General features: G+C 43.0%; 1 protein-coding gene across 7 annotated transcripts in view; it reads right to left on the bottom strand.

Moving 5' to 3' along the window:
* The window catches only part of DLG3 (discs large MAGUK scaffold protein 3), a 434105-nt gene that overhangs the window by 62612 nt on the left and 343675 nt on the right, over positions 1–27818 (bottom strand). For 4 of the 7 annotated variants that reach the window (XM_075835672.1, XM_075835673.1, XM_075835674.1 and 1 more), the window contains one exon: positions 4972–5086. In XM_075835672.1, coding sequence (XP_075691787.1) covers positions 4972–5086 — 115 coding nt within the window. Of the gene's footprint in view, positions 1–4971; positions 5087–11288; positions 11354–20614; positions 20712–27818 lie in introns of those variants that run through there. The other 3 variants (XM_075835679.1, XM_075835678.1, XM_075835677.1) reach the window with 3 other exon arrangements.

Raw genomic sequence — 27818 nt, 5'->3', positions numbered from 1 at the left:
TTATATATATATATATATACACACATACACACTATAATCATAGTGACACACAGAATAAAGTGGACTTATCATTCATACCGTACAGTGAATACTGTAGAAGTAAAGCTTAAGAAAAAGTCAGCCTTAGTTAAAATTGGCAACAATGCCTGAGCAATGGACAACAAGGCCAGATTTTCTCTGAGCTTAGCTTCCATTTCTTAAACTGCTCTGGAAAAATTAAAGATGCATTGTGATTGGTTGCTATAAGCAACAAGGCCAATATTTCTGCTAGGCAGTTTTGATAAATGAGGCCCAATGACAAAACTGCCAAATTTTTTTCCATTCACCCCTCCCAAAACAATACAAATTTTTTTAGACCTATGTACCCCAAAATAGTGACAGTTAACCCCTTCCCGCACCTTGGCGTAACTGTACATCCAGGTGAGCAGTAACTTTGCACACCTGGGCGTACAGTTACGTCCGCGCTTTAACAGTTAACCGCCGCGCGGCGCTACACCGCAGCGGCGGTTAACTGTGCAGGGTGTCAGCCCTGCTCTCCCCGTTGCCGATCAGCGGCCTGTCGCCGCTGAAATCGGCAATTAACCCCTTCGATGCGGTGGTCGATTGTGATCACCACATCGAAGAGGTTTACAGCGGATCGGCAGCCCCCCACATGTATTTGCGGGGGCTGGCGATCCTTATCATGGCAACCAGAGGCCAGACAATGACCTCCGGGTTGCCATGTACGGAAGCCTCGGAGGATCAGCCTCCGGCCGGTCCTCCGATGCTTCCTGTCAGTGTGAGGGTATGTTCACACGCTGAGAGGCAGTTACGTGTGAAAAGACAGACTGTTAACAGCTGCCTCGTTTCACACGTAAAAGCTCCTCCTCGTAATTTACGAGGCGTCTGAGACGCTCGTAAACCTTGAGCCGTGCTTCATTGATTTCAATGAAGAACGGCTCAAATTACGTGGCAAAGAAGTGCCCTGCACTTCTTTGCCGAGGCAGTATATTTACGCGTCGTCGTTTGACAGCTGTCAAACGACGACGCGTAAATTACAGGTCGTCTGCACAGTACGTCGGCAAACCCATTCAAATGAATGGGCAGATGTTTGCCGACGTATTGCAGCCCTATTTTCAGACGTAAAACGAGGCATTATACGCCTCGTATACGTCTGAAATTTGGCCGTGTGAACATACCCTGACAGTTACGTCACAATGACAGTTAGAACACATTACACTACGTGTGTAGTGTAATGTGTTCCAGCAGCGATCAGAGCTGCAAGTCTAAGTGTCCCCTAGTGGGACAAGTAAAAAAAAAAGTAAAAAAAAGATAATAAAAATGTTTTTAAAAAGTGTAAAAATAAAAAAAGTTATAAGTGACATAAACAAAGAATGTTTTTTTTCCTATGATAAGTCTTTTATTATAGGAAAAAAATTAACACGTTAAAAAAAGTACACATATTTGGTATCTCCGCGTTCGTAACAACCCCAACTATAAAACTCTAATATTATTTTTCCCGCACGGTGAACACCGCGAAAAAAATAAATGAAAAACAGTGCCCGAATCACAATTTTTTGGTTACCAACCCTCCCAAAATATACAATAAAAAGTGATCAAAAAGTCGCATGTACGCCAAAATGGTACCAATACAAACTACATCCCGTCCCGCAAAAAACAAGCCCTTACAGCGCTTTTTTGACTGAAAAATAAAACCGTTATGGCTCTCAGAATAGGGTGACACAAAAGATTATTTATTTTATAAATAAGTGATTTTATTGCACAAACGCTGCAAAACATAAAAAAATTATACACATCTGGTATCGCTGTAATCGTATCGACCCGCAGAATAAAGTATAATGGTCATTTATAGCCCACGGTGAAGGCCATAAAAAAACGAATAAAAAACATTGTCAGAATTGATGGTTTTTGGTCACCTTGCTTGCCAAAAAATGGAATAAAACGCGATCAAAAAAATTTCTGGTACCCCAAAATGGTACCAATGAAAACTACAGATTGTCCCGCAAAGAATAAACCCTCACACCGCTCCGGTGGAGAAAAAATAAAACCGTTCTGGCTCTCAGAATATGGCGATGCAAAATGTGCAGAGTGTCCAAAAGCAGATAAGATCCGACACCATTTATCAGTGCGACACCGGCCACACGTCTGCGGATTATTATTTATTTACTGCATTATTATACCCTCTTATTATACCCTAATGTACCCTGCACAGATAACATGTACCCTGATGTACCCCGCACAGATAACATATGCCCCCACATTATAAACTGAGACACCAGTAAAACCCCAAACAGAACTACTACCAAGCTACATCTGCGCCCCAAAAGCCAAATGGCGTCCCTCCCTTCTGAGCCCTGCAGTGTGCCCAAACACCAGTTTACGTCCACAGATATGGCATCGCCATACCCGGGAGAACCCGGTTAATATTTTATGAGGTATTTGTCTTCAGTGGCACAAACTGAGCATAACATGTAGTGTACTAAAATGGCATATGAGTGGAAAATTGTAATTTTCACTCCGCACCATGCGCTGCGCATTAACCCCTTCGCGAACCACAACATAGCATGTCTTAGTGTGGGGGATGATGTATGGAGCGTCTCACGTGAAAAATAAAGAATTTAAAACGGCAAAAATCGCTGTTTTTTGGGTCACCTTCGCTCTAACTAAAAATTTAATAAAAAGTGCTCAAAAAGTTGTACCAATAAAAACGACCGCTCGTCCCTCAATAAATAAGCCCTCATACCGCTCTATTGACTGAAAAATAAAAAAGTTGTGGCTCTTGGAACGCGGGGAGGAAAAAACTAAAAAGGAAAAGAAAAAAAATGGATCAGTCCAGAAAGGGTTAATTACTTTCTAATGAAAAACCATTTATGCCCACACGTGGGGTATTGCCGTACTCGGGAGAAATTGCTTTACAAATGTTGGGCAGCTTTTTTCCCCCCTTTATCCTTTGTGAAATTGAAAAAAATGCAACATTTTAGTGGAAGAAATGTTGATATTCATTTTCATGGCCTAATTCTAATAAATCCTGCAATAGACTTGTGCGGTCTAAATGCCCACTATAACCCTAGATAGATTCTTTAAGTGGTGTAATTTCCACTTTTGGGGGGTTTCCACTGTTTTGGCCTCTCAGGGGCTTTGCAAATGCGACATGGCACCCAAAAACCATTTCAGCTAAATTTGAGCTCCAAAAGCCAAATAGCGCTCCTTCCCTTCTAAGCCTTGCTGTGGGTCCAAACAGCAGTTTATTACCACATATGGCATATTTCCGTAATCGGGAGAAATTGTTTTACAAATGTTGGGGTGCTTTTTCTCCTTTATTCCTTGTAAAAATTAAAAATGGCTACCTTTTTTCAGAAAAAAAGTCGATTTTTACCTTTACAGAATAATTCCAATGAATTCAGCAAAACAACCGTGGGGTCAAAATGCTAACTTTACCCCTAGAAAAATTCCTTGATGAGTGTAGTTTCCAAAATGGGGTCACTTTCCGGGGGTTTCCACTATTTTGTACCCTCCAGTGCAATTCAAACGCGACATGGCACTGAAAACTATACCAGCAAAATCAGAATTTCAAAATCCAAATGGTGCTCCTTCCCTTCCGAGTCCTGCTGTGGGTCCAAACAGCAGTTTATTACCACATATGGGGTATTGCTATAATCAGGAGAAATTGCTTTACATATGTTGGGGTGTTTTTTCTCTTTTATCCCTTGAAACAATTAAAAATTTCTACATTTTTTCAGAAAAAAAGTAGATTTTCATCTTCACAAACTAATTCAAATAAATTTAGCAAAAAAACTGTGGGTTCAAAATGCTAATTATACCCCTAAATTCCCTGAGGGGTGTAGTTTCGAAAATGAGGTCACTTTTGGGGGTCTTTATTGTTTTGGCCCCACAAGACCTCTTCAAACCTGACATGGTACCTAAAATATATGCTAAAAAAAAAGGAGGCCCCAAAATCCACTAGGTGCTACTTTGCTTCTGAGGCCGGTGTTTCAGTCCATGACCGCACTAGGGCCACATGTGGGGTATTTCTAAAAACTGCAGAATCTGGGCAATAAATAATAAGTCACATTTCTCGGGTAAAACCTCTTGTGGTATAGAATTTTTTTTATTACAAATGAATTTTGTAAAAAAAAAAATGAAATTTGTAACTTTCACCTCTACTTTGCTTTAATTCTTGTGAAACGCCTAAAGGGTTAATACACTTTCTGAATGCTGTTTTGAATACTTTGAGGGGTGCAGTTTTCAAAATGGAGTGATTTATGGGGACTTTCTAATATATAAGGCCCTCAAAGCCCCTTCAGATCTGAATTGGTCCTTGTAAAAATCACCTTTTGAAATTTTCTTGAAAATATGAGAAATTGCTACTAAAGTTCTAAGTCTTGTAACGTCCTAGAAAAATAAAAGAATGTTCAAAAAACGATGCAAACATAAAATAGACATATGGGTGATGTTAACTAGTAACTATTTTGTGTGGTATTACTCTCTGTTTTACAAGCAGATACATTTAAATTGAGAAAAATGATAATTTTTGCACATTTTCTCCAAATCTTGGTGTTTTTTACAAATAAATATTGAATTTATCAACCAAATTTTTCCACTAACATAAAGTACAATATGTCACGAGAAAACAATCTCAGAATCGCTTGGATAGGTAAAAGCATTCCGGAGTTATTACCACATAAAGTGACACGTCAGATTTGAAAAATCGGCTTCGTCCTGAAAGCCAAAACAGGCTCAGTCCTGAAGGGGTTAAAAAAATAAAAATAAAAAACAAGCCCTTATACAGCTATACAAAGGAAATGTTTTATTTCACAGTGCCCTTGAAAAATAAAAAGTTGTAATTGGTTGCTATGGGCAACAAAAACCGTTTTCATAACTCTCCCCCAATGTCTACATTATAAAATCTACCTGTGAGCGAACATTCAAATAGGTGACAATAATGGGAAAATAAATGTATTATGTGTGCACCTGACATAAAGTGATCTTTTCTCACTGGTACGCAGGGATCCGGATCCAGAGCTCATACTGCTGTTCATCATCTGTTCTCGCAAGTCATGGATCTTGGACTCAAACCGACTATACTCTGTAAAATAAGGGGGGGGGGGAGAATGTTAAAAAAAATTCTAGACTTGGAAAAATGAAACTGAAGAGAACATAGAAGGGGGGAGTTCACACAGAGTTGTTTTTTTACGAGTTTGACGACGCGGAAACCGCGTCCGAAAACGCGTAAAACCGGTCTGAAAATGCCTCCCATTGATTTCAATGGGAGGCGGAGGCATTTTTCTTCCCGCAAGCGGAAAAAACGGCTTGTGGCGAAAACGGACATGCTCTATCTTTGGGCGTTTACATCTCTGATGTCACATTAAAATCAATGGGAGGCAGAGAAAGCGTATTTCACTGCGTTTTTTTTGGCCCGGGTTGCTCAATGGCCGCGGGGGAAAAACGCTGCGAAAATCGGCGTGCAGGCAGAGCAAAATCTGCCTCAAAATTCCAAATGGCAGATTTTCCTCCTGCCAAAAACTCCATGTGATCCCGGCCTTACAGAGAAGTAGGCCCCTAAACGTTTATATCACTGTAACAGATTATTTACCTTTGGTTAACTGGCTATTCACAGTGTTAAAAAGGCACCAAATAAAAAAAGGAACAACACAGATATTAAAAAGGGGTTAGCCGGGCGGTTTAACATTTTGCAGGAGGGCGGAAGAAGGTATAAAATAATAAAACTAAAAGGTAACTCACCCTTTCAAATGCCCCTGCTCAATGTCTCTCTGGTAGAGGTCACGGGCCGCCAAACACTGGCCTCAGCGTCCGACGAACGGCACGAGACAGCAGCATGCGTGGGGATCGTTGTAAGGCTGGATTCACATGAGCACGTTCGGTCCGTAAAGGACGGAACGTATTTCGGCCGCAAGGCCCGGACCGAACACAGTGCAGGGAGCCGGGCTCCTAGCATCATAGTTATGTACGACGCTAGGAGTCCCTGCCTCTCCGTGGAACTACTGTCCCGTACTGAAAACATGATTACAGTACGGGACCGTTGTCCCGCAGCGAGGCAGGGACTCCTAGCGTCGTACAGAACTATGATGCTAGGAGCCCGGCTCACTGCAGTGTGCTCAGTCCGGGACTTGCAGCCAAAATACGTTCCGTCCTTTACGGACCGAACATGCTCGTGTGAATCCAGCCTAAAGGGTAAGTATCTGTCAGTTTATTATTTTATACCCTCCTGCAAAATTTTTAAACTCCCAGTTAAACCTTTCAAATGAGAATGAGAATGTTTGTAGCATTGGCATACTTGTATAAAACAATACACATAAAAGCTTCATTAGGAGCCTCCGTCGCAAATCCAGTCAAAAATACCTGACAAAACAGTGCAACATGCTGTGCTATTTAATCCGGTAAAACGACGGACACCATTACAGGAACCAGACGCAACCTATTAAAGTTAATAGTTCCTCGTGCAACTGCTCGGACTCCCACCAATCAAAACATGTCAGAAGTTTGTCGAAGGTTTAGTTACACTTTAAAGGTGTATTCCCATCCTGGACATTTATTGCATATTCTGTGTTTATGCAATTAATTTTGAAGGGTCTTTTTAGACATTGCGGTTAAAACCACATCCCAAAAAATGCATGCGTTTTTTACCGTAACTTGGTCAGTTTTCTCATGCGGCAAAAAACACAACCGCAGTGAAAAATACACTGGTTTTAACCACACCACAACGTGTGAAATTACTCTTACGCTATATGGACAAAAGTATTAGGACACACCTCTTAATCATTGAATTCAGGTTTTTCATTCACTCCCATTGCCACAGGTTTATAAAATCAAGCACCTAGCGATGCAGTCGGCCTTTACAACACTGAATTCCAGCGTGGTCTCGTGAAATTTCTTACCTCCTAGATATTCCACGATCAACTGATTATTACATTATGTAGGAGATAGGGCACTTATAATGTGGTGACAGAACCTCTAACGCTCCATGACCTATTAGGTCATGCTAACTAGAGCGTTCGCGCTCAGTGACCTAATAGTAGGTCATGGAGTAAATGCAGCGCCATTTTCCGCCGGCGCGTTCACGAACTGTGACAGCTCCTGTTTCCGACAGCAGACTATCACAGCTCAATGTGCAGGTACCGATCACGGAGGTCCCCCGACCGATTAACCCCTTAGAAGCCGCGTTCAACAGCGATCGTAGCTTCTTAATGGTTAAGCCACAATCGACGGCCCGATCCATGATAGCAGGCGGCGATGGCTACTATGGCAACCAGAATCCTAACAATGGACTCTGGCTACGCCATCGACGGAAGCCTAGTGTGTCCTGATGAAGTCAGGACTCACTATGCTTGCTGTCAGTGAGTAGCTGACAGCTCTAATACACTGCACTACACATGTAGTGCAGTGTATTAGAATAGCGATCAGGGCCTACTGCCCTCAAGTTCCCTACTGGGACAAAGTAATAAAGTGTAAAAAAAGTTAAAAAAAAAGTTGTGTAAAAATAAGAAAATAAAACTTTTAAAAGTGATAAAAGTAAAAATCCCCCTTTTTCCCTTATCAGTCCTTTATTAATATAAATAAACAAATAAACTATACATAATTGGTATTGCCGTGTCTGTAACGTTCTGAACTACAAAATGATGTTATTTATCCCGCGCAGTGAACCGCGTAAAAGAAAATAATAAACCGTACCAAAATCACAATTGTTTGGTCACTTCACCTCCCAAAAAATGGAATAAACAGAGATCAAAAGTTTGCATGTACCTAAAAATGGTACTTATCAAAATTACAGTTCGTTACGCAAAAATCAAGTCCTCGCACGGCTTTCTTCATGGGAAAATAAAAAAGTTCTGGCTCTTAGAATATGGTAACACAAAAAGTAAATAATTTTTTACAAAAAGTATTTTATCGTGCAAACACCATAAACACACACAAAAAAAAAAAAAAACTATAAACATCTGGTATCGCCGTAATCGTATCACCCCGCAGAATAAAGTGAATATGTCATTTATAGCGAACGGTGAACGCGGTAAAAAAAAAAAAATCAATAGAAGAAATGCTGTTTTTTAGTCACCACGCCTCATAAGAAATACAATAAAAACTGATCAAAAAGTCACATGTACTCCATGAAAATTACAATGAATTCCTCAAGGGGTCTAGTTTCCAAAATAGGGTCACATTTGGGGTGTTTCCACTGTTTTGGCACAAGACCTCTTCAAACCGGACATGGTGCCTAATAAATTAAATTAATTACATTTCACATTTGCTCTAAATTCCTGTGAAACACCTAAAGGGTTCATAAACGTTCTAAATGCTCTTGTGAATACTTTGAGGGGTCTAGTTTCTAAAATGGGGTGTTTGATGGGGGTGTCTAATATATAGGCTCCTCAAAGCAACTTCAGAACTGAACTGGAAGCTAAAAAAAAAAAAAAAAAAAATTACGCAATTCTTCGCTTCTTACATTATACTGATAATCAGCAGTGCCCACCCTGTGATGACCCCAGTTTTAACCGTTTGTATAAACGGAGCCCCCTATTAGACCGTTTCATTTCCCGGTTTTCCCAAGCATACACCCCGAGAATTGTATTTCTATTGATGAGTCCCTGGTACATTTTAAAGGGAGGCTTCAATTCCACCAGTACCTGCCGGGTAAGCGGGCAAGGTATGGCGTGAAGATGTATAAGCTGTGCAAGAGGGCATCAGGGTATACCTACAAATTTAGGATATATGAAGGGAAGGACACCAGTATTCAGCCCCCAGAATGCCCCCCATTACTGGGAGGTAATGCAAAAATTGTGTGGGATTTGATGCACCCACTGCTGGACCAGGGTTACCAACTCTACCTGGATAATTTTTATACCAGCATCCCACTCTTCAACTGCCTCGCTTCTAGAAGTCTGGAAGCCTCCCTAAGACTCTGCTTGGGCAAACAAGGGGTGAGAGCAGGGCACAATCTAGCAGCAACATATTGTGTGTCAAGTACAAGGGAGATGCCACTCCAGTACCCATGTACCTGTACGAGATACCAGTACAGAGAGCCCCAAACCGGACTGCATCCTGGACTACAATAGGTACATGGGAGGGGTGGATTTGTCAGATCAAGTCCTGAAGCCCTACAGCGCCATGCAGTGTGGTATAAGAAGCTGGCCGTGCACATCATACAGATGGCATTGTACAATGCGTACGTGCTACATCGATGTACAGGCCAGATGGGAACTTTCCTGGAATTTCAAGAGGAGGTTATCAAGAACCTTTGATAACCTTTCTTGGTACTGCAACACGCCCATTCCCTTAATTACCTTGGTCGCCCTTCTTTGCACCCGTTCTAGTTCAGCATGTCCTTATACACAGGTGCCCAGAATTGTATACAATATTCCATGTGTGGTCTGACTAGTGATTTATATAGACACAAAACTATGTTCTTGTCACGAGCATCTATGCTTCTTTTAATGCATCCCATAATTTTATTTGCCTTGGCAGCAGCTGCCTGGCACTGGTTGCTAGAGGTAAATGTACTGTCCACCAATATCCCCAAATCTTTTTCAGTGGTAGTTTTACCCAGTGTTATACCATTTGACGCATCACCTTACATTTATCCACATTAAACTTAATTTGCCATTTCTCTGCCCAAACCTCCAGCTTCCCCAAATCCCTCTGTATTACATTATCCTCCTCTGTGCTGATTGCTTTACAGAGCTTAATATCTGCAAATACTGAAATTATACTCTGTAAACCCTCCAAAAGGTCATTAACCCCTTCCCGCTTTGGCCAATTTTCACCTTCCTGACAGAGCCGTTATTACGGGCCCATAGACTTCTATTGGCCACGGGTACCTTCCCGTTTGCGTACGGGAATGTGCCCAGGCCGTTAAAAAATATAGAACATGTCCTATTTCAGGCCGTAATTTAAGCACGGGCAGGCCCATAGAAGTCTATGGGGCTCCCGTAATTACGGGTGGCTACGTGTGTGTGCACCTGTAATTACGGGAGCGTTGCTAGGCGACATCAGGGGATTTCAATGTTTGAATAGAGAGAAGCAGAGAAAATGTCATCTGAGCGATCGTGTGACCCTTTTAAGGAGTTTGGACATGATTGAGACCATTTCCAGCCCCCCCCCCCCCTTTTACAGGTCCGTAAATACAGGTGGAAAATGGATGAAAACTGACCTGTATTTACAGGCACGGGTCCGTAAATACGGGTTAAAAACGTGTGACAAAAGACCTGTATTTACGTGAGGGAAAAAAATACAGTCGTTACTCAGAATTCCCTCATTAAATATATGAAATTGGATTTTCTAAAACTGGACAACCTATTTAAGAGGACCGAGCCATTTTTGTTTTTTAATTTGCGCATTCCAAGAGCCATATGATAGCTTATACTTTTTGTGGGCGGAGGAGTTGTTTTTATTGGTGCCATTTTGGAGTACATAATTAAATTTTATACATTTTTTTGTTTGAGGTGGAATGGAAAAAAAAGCCAAAAGGAATTCCTACATTGCAGTTTTTTTACACCGTTTATAGCACTGTATAAATGAAATGTTAAACGTTATTTTATGGATTAGTAAGAATATGTCAATACCAAATTTACATAGTTATGTTTAACCCCTTCCCAACCACCCTATGTAGATTAACGGGCTGCAGCACTGGTCCTTGTGCCTGCAGACCCCGTTAATCTACGTGTGCTCCTAACAGAGCTCACAGGCGCTCCCCGAGCCCAGCATCTCCCAGTAAATGCTGCTACTAGCAGCCTCAGTACTGGGGGAAAACATCGGATGGATCACAGCCGTGATCCGAACCGATTAACCCCTTAAAAGCGGCAGTCAGTTGCGACAACTGCATTTAAGTTGTTACAACAATATCGTCACCCCGGTACGCGATGGCCGATTGTTGCTATGGCAATCGGAAGCCTAACAAAGGCTTTCGGTCTGCCATCTACGGAAGGCGACTTGGTCCTGCCAGAGGACCTAATTTGCCCCCCGTCAGTGTGAAACTGACAGGTATAATTACCCTGCAATACATAAGTATTGCAGGGTATTATAACAACGATCCAAAAATTGGATCTTCAAGTTCAAAATTTACAAAAGTAAGAAAGTTAAAGTTCAAAATAATAAAATTTAAAAAATTGTACATTTCCCCTCTACTTTGCTTAAATTCCTGTGAAACACCTAAAGGGTTAAGAAACTTTCTAAATGCTGTTTTGAAAACTTTGAGGGGTGCAGTTTTAAAATTGGATGACTTATGGGTGTTTCTAATATATAAGGCCCTCAAAACCACTTCAGAACTGAACTGGTACCTGTAAAAATAGGTTTTCTTGTAAATGTAAGAAATTGCTGCTAAAGTTCTAAGCCTTGTATCGTCCTAGAAAAAAAAAAAAAGAATGTTCAAAAACTATGCCAACATAAAAGTAGACATATGTGAAATGTTAATTAGTAACTATTTTGTGTGGTATCGCTATCTGTTTTACAGGCAGATACATTTAAATTTAGAAAAATGCTAATTTTTGCAAATTTTCTCTAAAGTTTGGTGTTTTTCCACAAACAAATACTGAATTTATTGATCACATTTTTCCACTAACAAAGTACAATGTGTCACGAGAAAACAATCTCAGAATCGCTTGGAAAGGTAATAGCATTCCCAAGTTATTACCAAATATGTGACACGTCGGATTTGAAAAAAATAATTGGCTGCGTCTACAAGGCCAAAACAGGCTCAGTCCTGAAGAGGTTAAAGATGCTCTGTCACCAGATTCTCAAATCCCTATCTCCTATTGCATGTGATCGGCGCTGCAATGTAGAGAACAGCAAAGTTTGTTTTTATTTGAAAAACGTTCATTTTTCAAGTTATGAGCTATTTTATATATATGCAAATGAGGTTTGAAATGGACAACTAGGCGTGTTTTTATTCGTATGTCCAACTGTGTTTTTAACTGGGCGTGTTTACTTGTTTTACTAACTGGGCGTTGTGAATAGAAGTGTATGATGCTGACGAATCAGTGACCAGTCAGCATCATGCACTCCTCTCCATTCATTTACACAGCAGCATCACGTTCTTACTAGAACACTATGTGCTGCCACATACACAAGTGTCCTGATAATGAATACACATGACCTCCAGCCTGGACGTCATGTGTATTCACAATCCTGACACTTCTGAATCTTTTCTGTGAGATTTCCAGCAAGGGAAACGAAATCTCGTTTACCTCGTAATCTCGCGAGATTATGCGTGGCTTGCTGGAATCTCACATAAAAGATTCAGAAGTGTCAGGATTCAGAATACACATGACATCCAGGCTGGATGATCATGTGTATTCATTATCAGGACACTTGATTAACGTTAATGTCTGTGTATGTGGCAGCACATAGTGTTCTAGTAAGAACGTGATGCTGCTGTGTAAATGAATGGAGAGGAGTGCATGATGCTGATTGGTCACTGATTCGTCAGCATCATACACTTCTATTCACAACGCCCAGTTAGTAAAACAAGTAAACACGCCCAGTTAAAAACACAATACACGCCCAGTTGGACATACGAATAAAAACACGCCCAGTTGTCCATTTCAAACCTCATTTGCATATATATATATATATATAAAATAGGTCATAACTTAGCCAAAAATGAACGTTTTTAAAAAAAAAACAAAAAACTTTACTGTTATCTACATTGCAGCGCCGATCACATGCAATAGGAGATAGGGATTTTAGAATCTGGTGACAGAGCCTCTTTAAGTACTTCTGCACAATAAAAGCTTGTGAAGTTTAATGAAAAAGAATATATATGTGTGTCACTGCACTTCAGAATGTAGCCGTATGAGGGGTTGTTTTTTGCAAAACGATTTGGATACTATTTTGGGGTACATATATATTGAATACGTTTTAGAATTTTTTTTGGAGGGGGTGAGGGGAAAAAAGGCAAACCACCATAGTTTGTTTTTTGCTTTATAAATATTATGTTAACTTTTATGCTACGGGTTGTTGCGATCCCAGCAGTACCCTTTATATGTATATTTAAAAAAAAAAAATTTTTATATAAAAAGTTTTTGGGGAGGGTTTTTTTTTTTTTCTTTTTTAAAATAAACTTTATTAACCTCTTCCCGACACCTGCCGTACAGGAGCTGAGCCGGCTCCATTTCAGCAGGTGTCAGCTGTAAATTGCAGCTTACACCCTGGGTTGTCATGGCAGCCGGGGGCACAATGGTATAACGCTAAAAGGACAATACAGAAGTATTGCAATGTATTATCTAAGTGATTCAGCGTTCGCATGTTCAAGTCCTGTTAATATAATTTTCAAAAATATAAGTTTAAAAAAAACCTTTTCCCATTTATTACATAAAATAGTAAAGCCTTTCCTGAATAATCTGAACTAATAAAATATTAACAGTATTTATCCCACGTTAAACACGGTAAAAAAAATATTTTAATTTTTTTAAATGCTAGAATGTTGGTTACCTCGTAGTAAAACATAAAAATAACGACAATTTTATAGTATCACTGTAATCGTACTGACCCACAGAATAAAATGAACATGTAATTTTTACCATGCACGTGTATGCGGCAAAATCAAAACCTAAAATCTATGGTGAAATTAAGTTGTCTTTTATTCCACAAACATTTTTCAAAAGTTTTTCAGTACATTATATGATAGATTAAATTATCCCTCTAAAAAAACTGAACTGAACCCGCAAAAAGCAAGCTCACATACGGCTATGTTGACGGAAAGGGTTAAACTTTACTACACTTTAATTTTTGCCTTATTAGGGCACTTGGAGTTACTATCGTTTGATCGCTATAGGCCTGTTAGGCCCCTGGCTGCTGCTGCTGTTAATTGCACGGGCACAGCTCCTGTGCCCCGCGATCACCCTGACATACATGTACGTCATGGTGCGCTGATGGGTTAGAGAGTATTTGTAGTCAAGGAGTATATAATTTGTAGTAAATCAATTTAAAAGTAAATAGGATAAGAAATATTTTGTGCGAGCGCCATGCCTATGTGTATATACACACTCAGATAAATCCACTCTATAGTTTTATACACTGCAATCAGACTCTGTACTGCCGGTCTGCAGCATTTACAAAAGAAGGTTTGTTACCATATACAGAATATACATTTTTATATGTGTCCATTAAGGGCCTGTTCACATCAGCGTTGGCTTTCCTTTGAGGGGTTCCGTCTGAGGTTTCGGTCGGGAGAACCCCTCAACAGAAAGGCAAAAGGAAACCTTAGCTTCCGTTTGCATCACCATTGATATCAATGGTGACGGAAACATTTCTTTTTTTTTAATCAGTTCAAGTTTATTCAACAAAACTCCACATTATTACAGGTCATTGTACGTTCTCATACAGTGTACAAGCAATTTTCAACAGACCCAATTCTTTACATTTAACCAAACATTCCCTTCCCCCCAACTCCCCCCTGTATCCCCCCCAGCCGATCTCCTCAGTACCATTTTTCCAATCCTCTCCCCTCAGTGGCCCTATACCTGCACTTGTTGCCTTAGTGTCATTAGCTCCACAGAAGCATACCCAGATTGATCAATCCACCTAGCCCATTGTTTGTCGAACTTGACCCTGGACCCCCTCTTGGAGTATATCCTATACTCCATCAGAACCTGTGAGTTAAGTGCCCCTATGATTTCTTGTTTTGATGGTGGCTCCGCATCCAGCCAGTGCTTTGCAATTCCTTTCCGAACTTGATACAGTATTTTAGCAATTGCCAACCCTGACATCCTATCTCCCCCCAAATCTCCAACATACCCTAGCAGCATTACTACCGGATCCCATGGGATCTGTACCTCAAACACTCTCCCCACTAGTTCCAATATTTCCGTCCACAGACTCCCCAGCTTCCCACATGTCCAGAACATATGAAGGATGTCTGCTTTTTCTTCCGGGCACCTAGGGCACTTTGCATCCGCTCTTAATCCCATTTGTTTCAGCACCCACGGGGTCCTGTACACCCTATGTATCAGAAACAACTGCGATCTTCGTTGTGCTACATTAATGGACAAAGTACATGTTGCTGCCAATACCGCCTCCCAGTGGTCTGTTGTAATAGGACCCACATCCCTCTCCCATATTGCTTTCACTGTTGCCATAGGATCTCCCAGATGCTCCACCAACAACCTGCGATAAACCAATGAGATTAATCCTTTTGATGATACTGCCTTTGCAATATGCTCCAACACCCCCGCTGCATGCATCGTCAGGTCCACACTGACCGCTTGTGTCTGCACTGCGTGCCGAATCTGCAGGTACTGATAAAACATGCGGGAGTCCAGTTGAAACTCCTCCCTTACTTGCTGAAAAGATTTGAGTATGTCTCCCTCATACAACTGATTCAACCGTATTATGCCTTGCTGCTCCCACCCCTGCATCCCTTCCAATTTACCCAATTCCCCCAAATAAGCATTCCTCCAGAGCGGTGTATATTTAGTGCACTCCCCTATCCCCAGCAATTGCTTGCACTGCCACCACACCTTATGTATGAGAAGCAGAGTGGGTCTGGTACTCGCCATCTGTTTATATCTGTGCGCTTCCAGTCCTGCCAACGGGTTCTCCCCCCCCCCCAGATATGATAGGATGCGCGCACTGGACCCCCATGTCTCTTCCTGCTCCCACCCCCAGAAATGCTGACATTGGGCAGCTAAATAATACACCCAAGCATTAGGAACAGCCAGGCCCCCCTCCTCCTTTGGCAGCTGTAATTTCTCCAGTTTAATCCTAGGTACCCCCTTCTTCCATACTAGGTCTCTAAAAAGGTTATGCAATCTCCTGAACCAATATTTGGGGATCCATACCGGTGAGTTATGTAGGACATACAACACCTGGGGCATAAGGATCATTTTAATCAAATTTGTCCTACCCAGAGCCGATAGGGGCAACTTATTCCACGCCTCTACTTTGGCTTTTTGACGGAAACATTTCTAATGGCTTCCGTTTGTCACCATTCCGCTAGGTTTCCGTTTTTTTGACGGAATCAATAGAGCAGTCGACTGAACAGGCTCATTTTTAAGTTTTAGTCCTGTGCCAATTTAAAAGCAAATTGTCGTTCTATTATTTTTTCAACCTACATATATCTGGTCTTGTTTTTCTCAGAACAGCTTCAGGTCAGGAATTGGTTAAAGAGACTGTCACTACATTATAAGTGCCCTATCTCCTACATAAGGAGATCGGCGCTATAATGTAGGTGACAGCACTGCTTTTTATTTAGAAAAACAATCTATTTTTACCACGTTAGGAGCGATTTTAGCTTTATGCTAATTACCTTCTTAATGCCCAACTGGGCGTGTTTTTACTTTAGACCAAGTGGGCATTGTACAGAGGAGTGTATGACGCTGACCAATCAGCGTCATGCACTTCTCCCTATTCATTTACTCCAAGCATAGTGACACTGCGTTGTACGCTATGCGCTCTCTTATACTGACATATTAATGTTACTGAAGTGTTTAGACAGTGAGTAGACATTCCTTCCAGCCAGATGTCTATTCATAATCCCGGCACTTCGGTAACGTTTGTGTAGTACTTACAGCAGAGCAAAGCGTAATCTCGCTGTAACATGTCATTTACAGCGTGATCTCGCGAGATTACGCTTGCTCTGCTGTAATTACCATAGAAACGTTACCGAAGTATCAGGTAATTACGGGCCCATAGACTTCTATTGGCCACAGTTACCTCCCGTTGAAAAATATAGAACATGTCCTATTTTAGGCCGTAATTACCGCAAGGGCAGGCCAATAGAAGTCTACGGGGCTCCCGTAATTACGGGTGACTACGTGTGTGCACCCGTAATTACGGGAGCGCTGCTAGGCGACGTCAGTGGATAGTCACTGTCCAGGGTGCTGAAAGAGTTAACTGATCGGCAGTAACTCTTTCAGCACCAGGGACAGTGACTACCGAACACAATATAAATCAATGTGTAAAATAAATAGAAGTTGATACTTACCCAGAACTCCCTGCTTCTTCCTCAAGTCCGGCCTCCCGGGATGACGTTTCAGCCCATGTGACGGCTGCAGTAAATCACAGGCTGCAGCGGTCACATGGACTGCCGCGTCATCCAGGGAGGTGAGGCTGGATGTTGAAATAGGGACGCCTCCCCAAGACAACGGCCGGGTAAGTATGAATTTCTTTTACTTTTACCTCAGAAAGGGCTGTCCCTTCTCTCTCCGTGCAGGATAGAGAGAAGGGGCTGCCGATTATTAGTGCAGTGCAATTTTCAGCGAAAACGTGCCCGTAAATACGGGTGCAATACGGGTCGAATACGTGTGACCAAGGACCCGTATTTACGCCAGTATTTACAGGAGGGAAAAAATAAGTTTGTGTGCAGAGGCCAGGCCTGGCATGGCCTCAGAGATGCCTGTCAATTTTAGGGTATGTTCACACTCTTAGGCCTCATGCACACGACCGTATTTTTTCCCACCTGTAAATACTGTTCCGGTGTCACCAGTATTCTACCCGTATTTACAGGCACGTTTTCGATGCAAAATTGCACTGCACTAATCGGCAGCCCATTCTCTCTATCAGTGCAGGATAGAGAGAAGGGGCAGCCCTTTCCGAGGTAAAAGTAAAAGAAATTCATACTTACCCGGCCGTTGTCTTGGTGACGCGTCCCTCTCTTGACATCCAGCCCGACATCCCTGGATGACGCGGCAGTCCATGTGACCGCTGCAGCATGTGATTGGCCTGTGATTGGCTGCAGCGGTCACATGGGCTGAAACGTCATCCAAGGGTGTCGGGCCGGATGACGAGAGGGACGCGTCACCAAGGCAACGGCCGGGAGACTGGACTGGAGGAAGCAGGAAGTTCTCGGTAAGTATGAACGTCTTTTTTTTTTTTTTTTTACAGGCTGCTCTATATTCTGATCGGAATTCACTGTCCAGGGTGCTGAAACAGTTACTGCCGATCAGTTAACTCTTTCAGCACCCTGGACAGTGACTATTTACTGACGTCGCCTAGCAACGCTGCCGTAATGACGGGTGCACACATGTAGCCACCCGTCATTACGGGAGCTCCATAGACTTCTATGGGCTGTCCGTGCCGTTATTACGGCCTGAAATAGGACATGTTCTATCTTTTTCAATGGCACGGGCACCTTCCCGTAAGAAAACGGGAAGGTACCCGTGGCCAATAGAAGTCTATGAGCCCGTTATTACGGGTCGTAATAACGGGTGTCTTTACGGTCGTGTGCATGAGGCCTAAGCAAAAAACGTCTGAAAATACGGAGCTGTTTTCAAGGGAAACAGCTCCTGATTTTCAGATGTTTAAGCCAGTCGCGATTTTTGGAGTTTTCTAGAGTCTATGAAAAACGGCTCCAAAAACGGCTGAAGTAGTGACACGCACTTGTTTTTTGCGGCAGTTTTTTTCAAAACGGCTGTGTAAAAAAACGGCTGTCGGAACAGAATGCTGTTTTCCCATTAGAATCAATGGGCAGATGTTTGGAGGCGTTCTGCTTCAGATTTTTCGTCCGTTTACGGCCCAAAAATAAGCCGTGTGAACATACCCTTAGGGTATGTTCACACGATTAACAAAATACGTCTGAAAATATGGAGCCGTTTTCAAGGGAAAACAGCTCCTGATTTTCAGACGTTTTTTGAGCAACTCGCGTTTTTTGCGGCGTTTTCTACGGCCGTTTTTAATATAGTCTATGAGAAAACGGCTCCAAAAACGTCCCAAGAAGTGTCCTGCACTTCATTTGACGAGCCGTCATTTTACGCGCCGTATTTTGACAGCGACGTGTAAAATGACAGCTCGTCTGCACAGAACATCGTAAGACCCATTGCAAGCAATGGGCAGATGTTTGCCGACGTATTGGAGCCGTCTCTTCAGGCGTAATTCAAGGCATAAAACGCCTCCATTACGTCTGAAAAGAGGTCGTGTGCACATACCCTTAGGCTGGATTCACACAAGCACATTACGTCCGTAATGGACGGAACGTATTTCGGCCGCAAGTCTCGGACCGAACACACTGCTAGGAGTCCCTGACTCGCTGCGGGACAACTGTCCCGTACTGTAATCATGTTTTCAGTACGGGACAGTAGTTCCACGGAGAGGCAGGGACTCCTAGCGTCGTACATAACTATGATGCTAGGAGCCCGGCTCCCTGCAGTGTTCGGTCCGGGACTTGCGGCTGAAATACGTTCCGTCTATTACGGACGTCGTGTGAATCCAGCCTTACACTGACAGGCAATAATACACTGCAATGCAGAAGTATTGCAGTGTATTATAAAAACGATCAAAAGATCGCACAGTAAAGTCCCCTAGTGGGACTAAATTTTTTTTTAATAAAGATTGTAATAAATAAATAAATAAATAAAAGTCCCAAGTAAAAAAAAAAAAGTTTAAAAACCCACTTTTTTCCCTTACAAAACACTTTAAAAAAATTTAAAAAGTTACATATTTGGTATCATCGTGTCCGTAACAACCCCAACTATAAAACTGTTGCATTATTTAACCCGCAACAGTGAACACCGTGAAAAATCAAATAAAACAATGTCAGAATTGCTATTTTCTGTTCTGCCTTCAAAAAGATTTGATAAAAAGTGATCAAAAAGCCACGTGTACTCGAAAATGGTCCCACAAAAAAACAAGTCCTCATACAGCTGTCAGCAGAAAAAACAAAACAAAAAAAAAAAAAGTGGTTTTACTGTGTAAAAGAAGCAAAAGGAAAAAACAACTATAAATTTGGTATCGCCACAATCGTAACGACCCGCTGAATGAAGTGTTATTTATACCACATGGTAAAACGACAAGTGGCGACATTTCCGTTTTTTCCTATTACATCAAAAAAAGTTAATCAATACATTTTAAGTACCCCAAAATGGTGTGATTAAAAAATAAAATAAAAAAGTTGTAGCTCTTTGAATGTGACAATGGAAAAACGTAACAAATTGCTTGGTCATTAAGGTTTAAAATACCTCCGGTATTAAGGGGTATTCCCATCGTAGACAATTATGGCACATCCAGGGCGGAGAATGGGGGTGTGATCCATCCCAAGCTACGGATATAGTATAGCTCATTGTATACTCCCAGCTAGCGCAACACGGAGTCTCTGTCTGGACGCCGCAGCATTAGGGTCTGGGGAAACCCCTGCTCTAGAGATAGATGCGGGTCCTATCAGACATTTACGTCTAAGATGGGAATACCACTTTAATAATGGAGCCCGTCAGGTTTGAGCTGGTGTTCCACTGTATTTTTGACAATAGTGCTGCAGACTATTCGCACCTTCAACAGCAAGTGTAAAAACAAAAGCAACGACAGCAGTGTGAACAAAGCCCAACTCGGTTCACTGATAACATTTCTTATAATTGCACTTCACAATTTATCAGTCGGGTGGTATTATAGAACAAAAATAAACTAATATTGCCTTCTATATAACACTTTTGGGCGACTGGACATGTATTTACTTTTCATACGCAAGAACTGCTCCATACATAATACTACATAATGCACAGTACTGAGGACAAGTCTAGTCTCTTCTCTTTAGTACTGCCCCGCAATGTTCTTGCTTCCCGGACTCTCCCTGTGACAGGTATCCCGCTCAGCTCTGACCTCTGGAACAACTCTAGCCAAGTTGTTGAGACCGCGCCCGCGACAGAAAACTTACACCTCCGAGTACAGATATTCTTACTTGTTGGCTATTTACCCGCACACTTCACGTTGTCAGCACGTCCACCTGTCCCACAGAAAACTTGGTTCGAGGGACACCGGTTGCCCGGTTCCACTGCTGTTTGAACGTAGAAACAACCGAAATACGGAAAAATCCCCTCCTCTTCCGGTAGAGCCAAACACCCAACCAGCTAGCTCGAAAACCAGTCACGCCAATCAGAACCCATCCAACCCCTTCAACCAATGGGAAGATAATGCCGTGTTGAAAACCAACCAGAACGCCGCATTTTCCCGCCCACTTTATGCAATTTGCAGCGTCATCCCACACTGGTTGGCTGGTTCGGATAGTAATTTACACGGTTCATTTTATGAGGTTCACGTTTTGCTATTGAGCATCTGTCTGTTGGTTTTACTGCGTTATCTATCTAACCCATTGACAATAAATCCGAAGGGGAAAACCAGTGCTATTTTTACAAATGATTCTGCGGTTTTCATGTAAGTAGATGTATAAACAATTCCTAGAACCGTTTTTGTTTTCTATTTTTAGGTTGGGTTCCCACAGTGCAGATTTGCTGCAGATTTTGTGTGTAATTTTTTTTTTTTTTTAACCAAAACCAGAATTGTATCCAGGACAGTAGACCTATAAGGGATTTCTTTATATATTTCTTCTGTTTAGGTTCCGTTCCTGGTTTTGGCAAAAAAAAAAAAAACGCATGCAAAATCTGCAGCAAAACTGCACTGTGGGAACCCAACCTTAAAAAGGGACACATGATACTCTTGCTGCCTTTTTCTGTCTGCATGTGGCTGGAATCACACATGCAGCTTTGTGTCAGTCTGATGCCGTTTTTGATCCAGAAAGAAGTATATAAGTATAATATAATTCTGCAGCATTTACGCAAAATAAATTGACATGCTGCAGATTGAGAATCTGCACTGCAGGTCAATTTCTGAACGTGTTTTCTGCAGATTTTTTTCTGAAGTTTGTGGATGACTTTTATTCACATCTCCTCTTTTCTGATACTGTAATACGCTACAGAATTTCTACACCATTTCCATCCCGTGTTCAGGAGGCCTAAGGCTATGTTCACACGGAGTATTTTGGGGGAGGAATATCTGCCTCAAAATTCTGTTTGGAACTTTGAGGCAGATTTTCCACTCCCTGCACGCTGTTTTTCGCCCGCGGCCATTGAGCGCCGCGGGCATAAAACAGCGCGAAATACGCTTTCTCTGCCTCCCATTGAAGTCAATGGGAGGTCAGAGGCGGAAGCGCCCGAAGATAGGGCATGTCGCTTCTTTTTCCCGCGAGGCAGTTTTACTGCTCGCGGAAAAAAGACGCCGACGCCTCCCATTGAAATCAATGGGAGGCGTTCTCGGGCCGTTTTTGCCGAGTTTTGCGACGCGGTTTCCGCGTCAAAAAACTCGGCAAAATACCCCGTGTGAACATAGCCTAAGGGTAGATTCACACGCAGGAGATTATGTTGCAGAAATTTCTGTGACTGAGAAACAGTTAAATTCTTCTAAATGCAACTTGCAGAAATAACCCCATTTAGATGAAAGGAACAGATTTTCAGTCAGAAATTTCTGCAACAAAATCTGCCACATGTGACTGCACCCATGGCCGGCCTTAGATATGTTCGACCAGTGCGGTCGCACAGGGCGCCAGCGAATGTGTGTATCCCCCCGCCCTTGCAACTACCAGGGGGATACACACACTAACTGCAGTCGCCTTTCCACCCGGGCGCTTCTTCACATAGTGGCTGTCGCTACCGCTGTAGCAGCCATAGAGGCTGCTAGCGGTGACACTGAGCATGAGGGCGGTGGCGCCGCTAGCAGCTGATGCGGCTTTATAGCGGTAGCGACGGCACTACAGCAGAGCAGGGAGGTATCTCCCTGCTCACCTATCTACTAGCGCCACTGTAGCTCCCTGAAGGAGCGGAATCCCCGTGTGACCAGGGATTCCGATCCTGGAGTGCTGCTTGATGTTTCTGTCCATATATGGACAGTGACATCAGGAGAAACTCATGAAGCGGAATCTCCGGTCACAGCGTTGCAGACTCTATGACCGGGGATTTCACTCCAGGAGAAGCCAATGACGTCATGGACACAGACGACAGGAGCTTGTCCTGGAGTGGAATCGACGGTCATAGCGTCTGCAACGTTGTGGACGGGGATTCCGCTTCAGGAGTTTTCCCTGATGTCACTGTCCTTATATGGACAGAGGCATCAAGCAGCGCTTCAGGAGCGGAATCCCCGGCCACACGGGGATTCCGTTCCTTCAGGGAGCTACAGTGGCGCTATCTATACTGGAAGGGGGGGGGGTTGCTATCTACTGGGGGGCTGTGGGCTGTGTGGCACTACCTACAAAAAAGGACAACTGTGCAGGAGCACACAAAATACCCAGCTTTCCCGGGTATCAAAAAAAAGTATGGAAATAAACTAAGATATAACTTTTATTTAATCTAGCTAAAAGGATTAATCCTTTACTCAGACTAAATAAAAGTTATATCTTAGTTTATTTCCACACATTTATTTGATAGCTGGGAAAGCTGGGTATTTTGTGTGCTCCTGCACAGTTGTCCTTTTTTGAATGTCTATTGCCCGCCAGCTATCGGTCATTTCGTAGTCCTTGCACTACCTACACGGGGGCTGTGGGCAGTGTGGCACTACCAACCAGGGGTCTGGGGGCTGTGTGGCACTACCAACCAGGGGTCTGGGGGCTGTGTGGCACTACCAACCAGGGGTCTGGGGGCTGTGTGGCACTACCAACCAGGGGGCTGTGTGGCACTACCAACCAGGGGGCTGTGTGGCACTACCAACACAGGAGCTGTGTGGCACTACCTACCAAGGGGCTGTGTGGCTCTACCAACCAGGGGGCTGTGGGCTGTGTGGCACTACCAACACGGGAGCTGTGTGGCACTACCTACCAAGAGGCTGTGTGGCACTACCAACCAGGGGGCTGTGTGGCACTACCAACCAGGGGGCTGTGTGGCACTACCAACCAGGGGGCTGTGTGGCACTACCAACCAGGGGGCTGTGTGGCACTACCAACCAGGGGGCTGTGTGGCACTACCAACCAGGGGGCTGTGTGGCACTACCAACCAGGGGGCTGTGTGGCACTACCAACCAGTGGGCTGTGGGGCACTACCAACCAGCGGGCTGTGAGGTACTCCCTACCAGGGGGCTGTGTGGCACTCCCTATCAGGGGTCTTTGCGACACTTCCTACCATCAATCCCCTCTCCCCTTGTATATACTGCCACACAGCAATCCCCCCTCCCCTTGTATATGGTGCTACACAGCAATCCCCCCCTGTATATAGTGCAACACAGCCCACCTCTCCCTTGTATATACTGCCACACAGCCCCCTCCCCTTGTATATACTGCCACACAGCCCCCCTCCCCTTGTATAAACTGCCACACAGCAATCCTCCTTCGCCTTGTATATGCCGTCATACAGCAGTCCCCCCTCCCCTTGTATATACTGCTAAACAGCAATCCCCCACCCCTTGTATTTACTGCCACACAGCAATCCCCCTCCCCTTGTATATAGTGCCACAAAGCAATCCCCAATTCATTTGTATATACTGACACACAGCAATCCCCCCTCCCCTTGTATATACTGCCACACAGCAATCCCCCCTCCCCTTGTATATACTGCCACACAGCAATCCCCCCTCCCCTTGTATACTGTCACACAGCAATCCCCCCTCCTCTTGTATATGGTGTTACACAGTAATACCCCCTGTATATAGTGCTACACAGCCCCTCTCTCTCCCCTTGTATATACTGCTACACAGCCCCCCATCCCCTTGTATATACTGCCACACAGCCCCCCTCCCCTTGTATATACTGCCACACAGCAATCCCCCCTCCCCTTGTATATACTGCCACACAGCAATCCCCCTCCCCTTTTATATACTGTCACACAGCAATCTCCCCCTCCCCTTGTATATACTGTCACACAGCAATCTCCCCCTCCCCTTGTATATACTGTCACACAGCAATCTCCCCCTCCCCTTGTATATACTGTCACACAGCATTCCCCCTCCCCTTGTATATACTGCCACACAGCATTCCCCCCTCCCCTTGTATATAGTACTACACAGCCCCCCTCTCCCCTTGTAGATACTGTCACACAGCAATCCCCCTCCCCTTGTATATACTGCCACACAGCAATCCCCCCCTCCACTTGTATATACTGCCACACAGGAATCCCCCCCCCCCAGTATATTACCACACAACCCCCTCAAAAAACAAAAGATTGTACTTACCTTGCCCTGCTCCCGCAATTTGACTGAGCGCTACAGCTACACTGCTTCTCGGGCGGGACGCTTGCGCAGACCGGGGTGATGATGTGACGTCATCAGGCCAGCCTGTGCAGGGAGTCTTCCCAGCGCCTTATAGACTGCAGGCCTAACGTGTCCTGCAGCCTATAGTATTCATTTGTGTCTGCATCCTGAGAACGCACATACGAGTAAATGTGGCTGTCAAGATTGCATAATTTTAAATTTCATATATATTAATAAACTTTTGATAATTGCCTTTTTACCAGGATTCGTTTTTCTTTTTCCTATATTTCCATTTCTGGTTGGCACCGTGTATGTATATGTGTATATATATATATATATATATATATATATATATATATATATATATATATACAGTGAAGGAAATAAGTATTTGATCCCTTGCTGATTTTGTATGTTTGCCCACTGTCAGAGACATGAACAGTCTAGAATTTTTAGGCTAGTTTAATTTTACCAGTGAGAGATAGATTATATAAAAAAAAAAACAGAAGATCACATAGTCAAAATTATATATATTTATTTGCATTGTGCACAGAGAAATAAGTATTTGATCCCCTACCAACCATTAAGAGTTCAGCCTCCTCCAGACCAGTTACACGCTCCAAATCAACTTGGTGCCTGCATTAAAGACAGCTGTCTTACATGGTCACCTGTATAAAAGACTCCTGTCCACAGACTCAATTAATCAGTCTGACTCTAACCTCTACAACATGGGCAAGACCAAAGAGCTTTCTACGGATATCAGGGACAAGATCATAGACCTACACAAGGCTGGAATGGTCTACAAAACCATAAGTAAGACGCTGGGTGAGAAGGAGACAACTGTTGGTGCAATAGTAAGAAAATGGAAGACATACAAAATGACTGTCAATCGACATCGATCTGGGGCTCCATGCAAAATCTCACCTCGTGGGGTATCCTTGATCCTGAGGAAGGTGAGAGCTCAGTCGAAAATTACACGGGGGGAACTTGTTAATTATCTCAAGGCAGCTGGGACCACAGTCACCAAGAAAACCATTGGTAAAACATTACGCCGTAATGGATTAAAATCCTGCAGTGCCCGCAAGGTCCCCCTGCTCAAGAAGGCACATGTACAGGCCCGTCTGAAGTTTGAAAATGAACATCTGGATGATTCTGAGAGTGATTGGGAGAAGGTGCTGTGGTCAGATGAGACTAAAATTGAGCTCTTTGGCATTAACTCAACTCGCCGTGTTTGGAGGAAGAGAAATGCTGCCTATGACCCAAAGAACACCGTCCCCACTGTCAAGCATGGAGGTGGAAACATTATGTTTTGGGGGGTGTTTCTCTGCTAAGGGCACAGGACTACTTCACCGCATCAATGGGAGAATGGATGGAGCCATGTACCGTCAAATCCTGAGTGACAACCTCCTTCCCTCCACCAGGACATTAAAAATGGCTCGTGGCTGGGTCTTCCAGCACGACAATGACCCGAAACATACAGCCAAGGCAACAAAGAAGTGGCTCAAAAAGAAGCTTACTGTTAGGAAGGTGGCCAAAGAGTTAGGCCTCATGCACACTAACGTATTTTTTTTCCTTCCGTAAATACTGGCGGAAATACGTGTGACCAAGGACCCGTATTTACGCCAGTATTTACGGAAGGAAAAAAAATATGTTAGTGTGCATGAGGCCTAACTCTTTGGCCACCTTCCTGACAGAGCCTCATTTTTCAAATCTGACATGTTTCAATTTATGTGGTAATAACTTCGGAATACTTTTACCTATCCAAGCAATTCTGAGACTGTTTTCTCGTGACACATTGGACTTTATGTTACTGGCAAAATTTGCTCGATACATTTAGTATTTAGTTGTGAAAAACACCAAAATTTTGTGAAAAATTGCAAAAATTAACATTTTTCTAAATTTAAATGTATCTGCTTCTAAGACAGGCAGTTATACCACACAAAATTGTTGCTAATTAACATCCCCCATATGTCTACTTTAGATCGGCATCGTTTTTTGAATATAGTTTTATTTTTCTAGGACGTTACAAGGCTAAGAACTTTAGCTGCAATTTCTCACATTTTCAAGAAAATTTCAAAAGGCTATTTTTACAGGGGGCAGTTCAGTTGTGTCTTTGAGGGCTTTATATATTAGAAACCCCGAATGAATTAGAAACCCCCATAAAACACCCCATTTTAAAAACTTCACCCCTCAAAGTATTCAAAACAGCATTTAGAAAGTTTCTTAACCCTTTAGACGTTTCACGGGAATCAAAGCAAAGTAGAGGTGAAATTTATAAATTTCCTTTTTTTTTTTTTTTGCAGAAATTCATTTTTAATCCATTTTTTTTGTAACACAGAAGGTTTTACCAGAGAAAAGCAACTCAAGATTTATTGCCCAGAGGCTGCAGTTTTTAGAAATATCCCACATGTGGCCCTAGTGTGGTAATGGACTGAAGCACCGGCCTCAGAAGCAAAGGAGTACCTAGTGGATCTTGGGGCCTCCTTTTTATTAGAAAATATTTTAGGCACCAAGCCCGGTTTGAAGGGCTCTTGCAGTGCCAAACAGTGGAAATCCCCCAAAAGTGACCCCATTTGGGAAACTAGACCCCTCAAGGAAATTATCTAGGGGTATAGTGAGCATTTTGACCGCACAGGTTAATGCAGAAATTATTGGAAGTAGGCCGCAAAAATTAAAATCTACATTCTTTCAAAGAAAATGTAGGTTTACCTAATTTTTTCTCATTTCCACAAGGACTAAAGGCGAAAAAGCTCCACCACATTTGTAAAGCAATTTCTCCAGATTAAAACTCCCACATGTAGTCCTAAATGGCTGTTTGGACACACGGCAGGGCTTGGAGCTCAAATTTAGCAGGAATGGTTTGCGGAGGCCATATCGCATTTGCAAAGCCCCCGAAGGGACAAAACAGTGGAAACCTCCCACAAGTGACCCCATTTTGG

This window comes from Rhinoderma darwinii, chromosome 8, assembly GCF_050947455.1.
Source record: "Rhinoderma darwinii isolate aRhiDar2 chromosome 8, aRhiDar2.hap1, whole genome shotgun sequence".
Classification (NCBI taxonomy): Eukaryota; Metazoa; Chordata; class Amphibia; order Anura; family Rhinodermatidae; genus Rhinoderma; species Rhinoderma darwinii.
Note: the sequence above shows the minus strand (reverse complement) of the source record. Positions and strands in the feature narration are given on the sequence as shown.